Here is a 2,980-nt window from a genome sequence, read left to right on the forward strand (position 1 = left end):
TTTTTTTTTTTTTGTATGTTACCGAATAACTTTGGACTACGTACGAATTTCGATAATTCTTTTTGCATCGGAAAGGTAGTGTCTCAGAGGTGGTCCCATACTAATCTGGTTCAGATCCGATCAGCGGATCATGAGATATATATATATATATATATTTTATTTTTATATGAGAGTTGAAGTCGGTTTTTTTTTTTGGTAAAAATTACTTGTTCACATTTATTGTTGCTTTGAAAAAGTGTTTTAAGATATCTTTGTTTGTTTGTACCTAATTAATGGTAATTTGTAACAATAAATTGCACAAAAAATTAAAAAAAAATTGTACACCTTTCTTATGTCATGTACTGCTTTTTTCCTATCGAAAATATAAATGTACTCCTTTCTCCGTTTCAAAATCTGGCAACCCTAGATTTAATACTGCATTCTACACTTAAAATATAATTCTTATATAGAAATTTATTCAAACAATCGAACTTTTTTGAGTAATGTTGATACATTGCATAAGCATCCTCTTTGTTGTGTTTTTTAAGCTTCTAAAGAATTTATTACGCTTATTTTTAAGACTTTTTAGCTCACGTGTGTACCACGGAAGCTTGTACTGCCTTTTTTTAATTAAAGGGATATATAGGCGACAGATCTCAAGCACTTGTGATTTAAAAATAGAAAAACATTGGGCAACGTCTGAACTTATGAACAATTTTTCCCAGTCAACTTCAATTAAAGAGTTATCAACCCGAGAAAAATCACATTTATTATAGTTAAATGCTAGTTTTTCCTCTTGAACGCTTGTATTGAATTCATAAGCATTTAATTTAAGTACCAAGGAAATATGATGCTTATCCGTAGGTGATAACGAATTGTGACAAAAATGAGATCTAGAATTCTATTGAGTTTGTTGTTATGCGTCTTCTGAAAGTCTTGATACATAAGCTGTCAAATTCAATTGTCGAATGTACACAAACATGTTGTCTCAAATGATTAGAAAAATATTACCATCTTCTAAAAAATCAACTGCTGAGTTGTCAGAAGTACGCAACAACGCGTTCAGAAGGTGCAATCGGAATAGTTACTGAGCTGATATGACCAATGCCGTACGTATACGGAAAAAAACATGTCTATTTTGAGTTTTTCTGCCAAATATGCGTTCAGAAGGTGCAATCGGAACAGTTACTGAGCTGATGTGACCAATGCCGTACGTATACGTAAAAAAACATGTCTATTTTGAGTTTTTCTGCCAAATATGAAGTTATGATTTATGAGATTTCTGAGAAAACAGCTTTTCTTGTAGGTAATCTTGATACTGTCAGTAGTGGACTACATATTTACCGTTTGCACTTTAGAACTCAGTAAAATGAACAAAAGGACGTTTATAGCTTTGTTCCTCCAAAGGTTGCTGCTTTTATATTTTCAGTATGCATATTAGGAAATTCAAGCCCCTCAGGTTATATTACGCGATTATAAAAAACCGGCATAAAACCCCAAATTAAGAAGTGGCCCTCTTAAAACCTTCAGTCTTCAAGGGTTAACATTTGTTTTTTCTGCAATAATGTGGCATATTATACGCCCGTTATTAAAAAAAAACTCATGTTTTTTAAATCATTTACCTACTTGTTTAGCTATAATTAATTTTTGCCCCAAAATTGGTAAAATTTCCCATATTTAGTACCCTGTGTCTTAGTGTATCAAAAAGGGATTATGGCTTTTGTTACCGACGTATTTTGTATATTTGGAGGTTTAAAATTTTGAATCTGATGGTATGTATATATATTTAATGGTACATGAAGTTAAAAACATTCACTTACTTGAAAGCGTCCCAAACCGGGACGGACAACTCCATATTTCACTCCAAGGTACGAATTTATTGGTCTTCCTTTAATGAGTTTGTATCCTGTTTTACCACGAACTACACCCAAGCCCGGTACGATTAATTCATCCGATTGCACCGGTAAAGACCCAAGCCTGGGCATAGGCTGAACCAGAGACCCATCTGGCAGATTATATGAACCTATGTTTTTAGAAGGCTCGTTTTCTGTTTCAACTTCGCCACCTTGAATATCGTAATCATCATATGGCCAGCGTTGTGCAGTGCACAAGGATAACACAAGGACTAAAGTAAAGTGCACACACAAAAATGGCGGATATCTTTTCACTCGGAGTAGCATTTTGCTTTAACCGAATCGTATGCAAGTGAATGCCGTGATAGCGCGACTAAACTAATATTTCCAAGCCGCCGGGCAGCACAACTTAAGCATAGTTCAGTAGATTATCTATGTATAAGTATGTACAAATGTACATATACTTACATACGTATGTACATACGCACAAATTATTATTTATTGTATCGCTTGCATTGCAGTATTTTATTGTTTTTTATACATTTGTATGTATATGTATATTAGGGAGGGTCAATTTGTCTTGGACATTTATTCTACTATGCGTGTATAGCACAGAAGGATTCTACGTGTAATTCTAAGCAAATTTGCCGAAGAAACCATAAGTCCAAAATCATTTTGGAGTTTGCCAAATTGCTAAAATAGGTTTCTTAGCATTTTGTTGTAGTGTCGTAAAGAAGTGCATAAATTTTGTATAAATCATATTTTTAACTTAATTTTTTCTTAAAACTTCCACCAGAAGGCGCCACCGTGAAAATTTTCACATTTTCTTCGATACCTATTTTCGCAATTTGGCAAACCCAAAATTGATCTTAGACCTACGATTCCTTCGGCAAATTTGCTTAGAGTTACACGTAGAATCTTCCTATGCTATACACGCATAGTAAACAAAATTAACCCGCCCCAATGTACATGCATACATATATGTACATTAGACTGCATCACTCCCCATACAAAAAAAAATCGGTACTATTTTTCCATTGGAATTATAAAATCTATTATATTTTAAGCCGTCCACCAAAATATTTCGGAAAAAGATTAAGATTTAAGTGAGCTGGACCGATTTGAAAATACCTCCAAAAATGGGTTTT

The 2,980-nt window shown here is 33.6% G+C and overlaps 1 protein-coding gene across 1 annotated transcript in view; it reads right to left on the reverse strand.

The window, feature by feature from the left end:
* Glt (Glutactin) overlaps window positions 1-2,218 on the reverse strand; it is a 61,824-nt gene extending 59,606 nt beyond the window's left edge. The window contains exon 1 of the mRNA XM_017615859.1: window positions 1,800-2,218. Coding sequence (XP_017471348.1) covers window positions 1,800-2,159 — 360 coding nt within the window. The 5' untranslated portion in view covers window positions 2,160-2,218. The remainder of the gene's footprint in view (window positions 1-1,799) is intronic.
* Between the last annotated feature and the right edge of the window lie 762 nt (window positions 2,219-2,980).

This window comes from Rhagoletis zephyria, unplaced genomic scaffold (genome assembly GCF_001687245.7).
Source record: "Rhagoletis zephyria isolate East Lansing unplaced genomic scaffold, Rhagoletis_zephyria_1.1 Rzeph_scaffold_01082, whole genome shotgun sequence".
Taxonomy (NCBI): Eukaryota; Metazoa; Arthropoda; class Insecta; order Diptera; family Tephritidae; genus Rhagoletis; species Rhagoletis zephyria.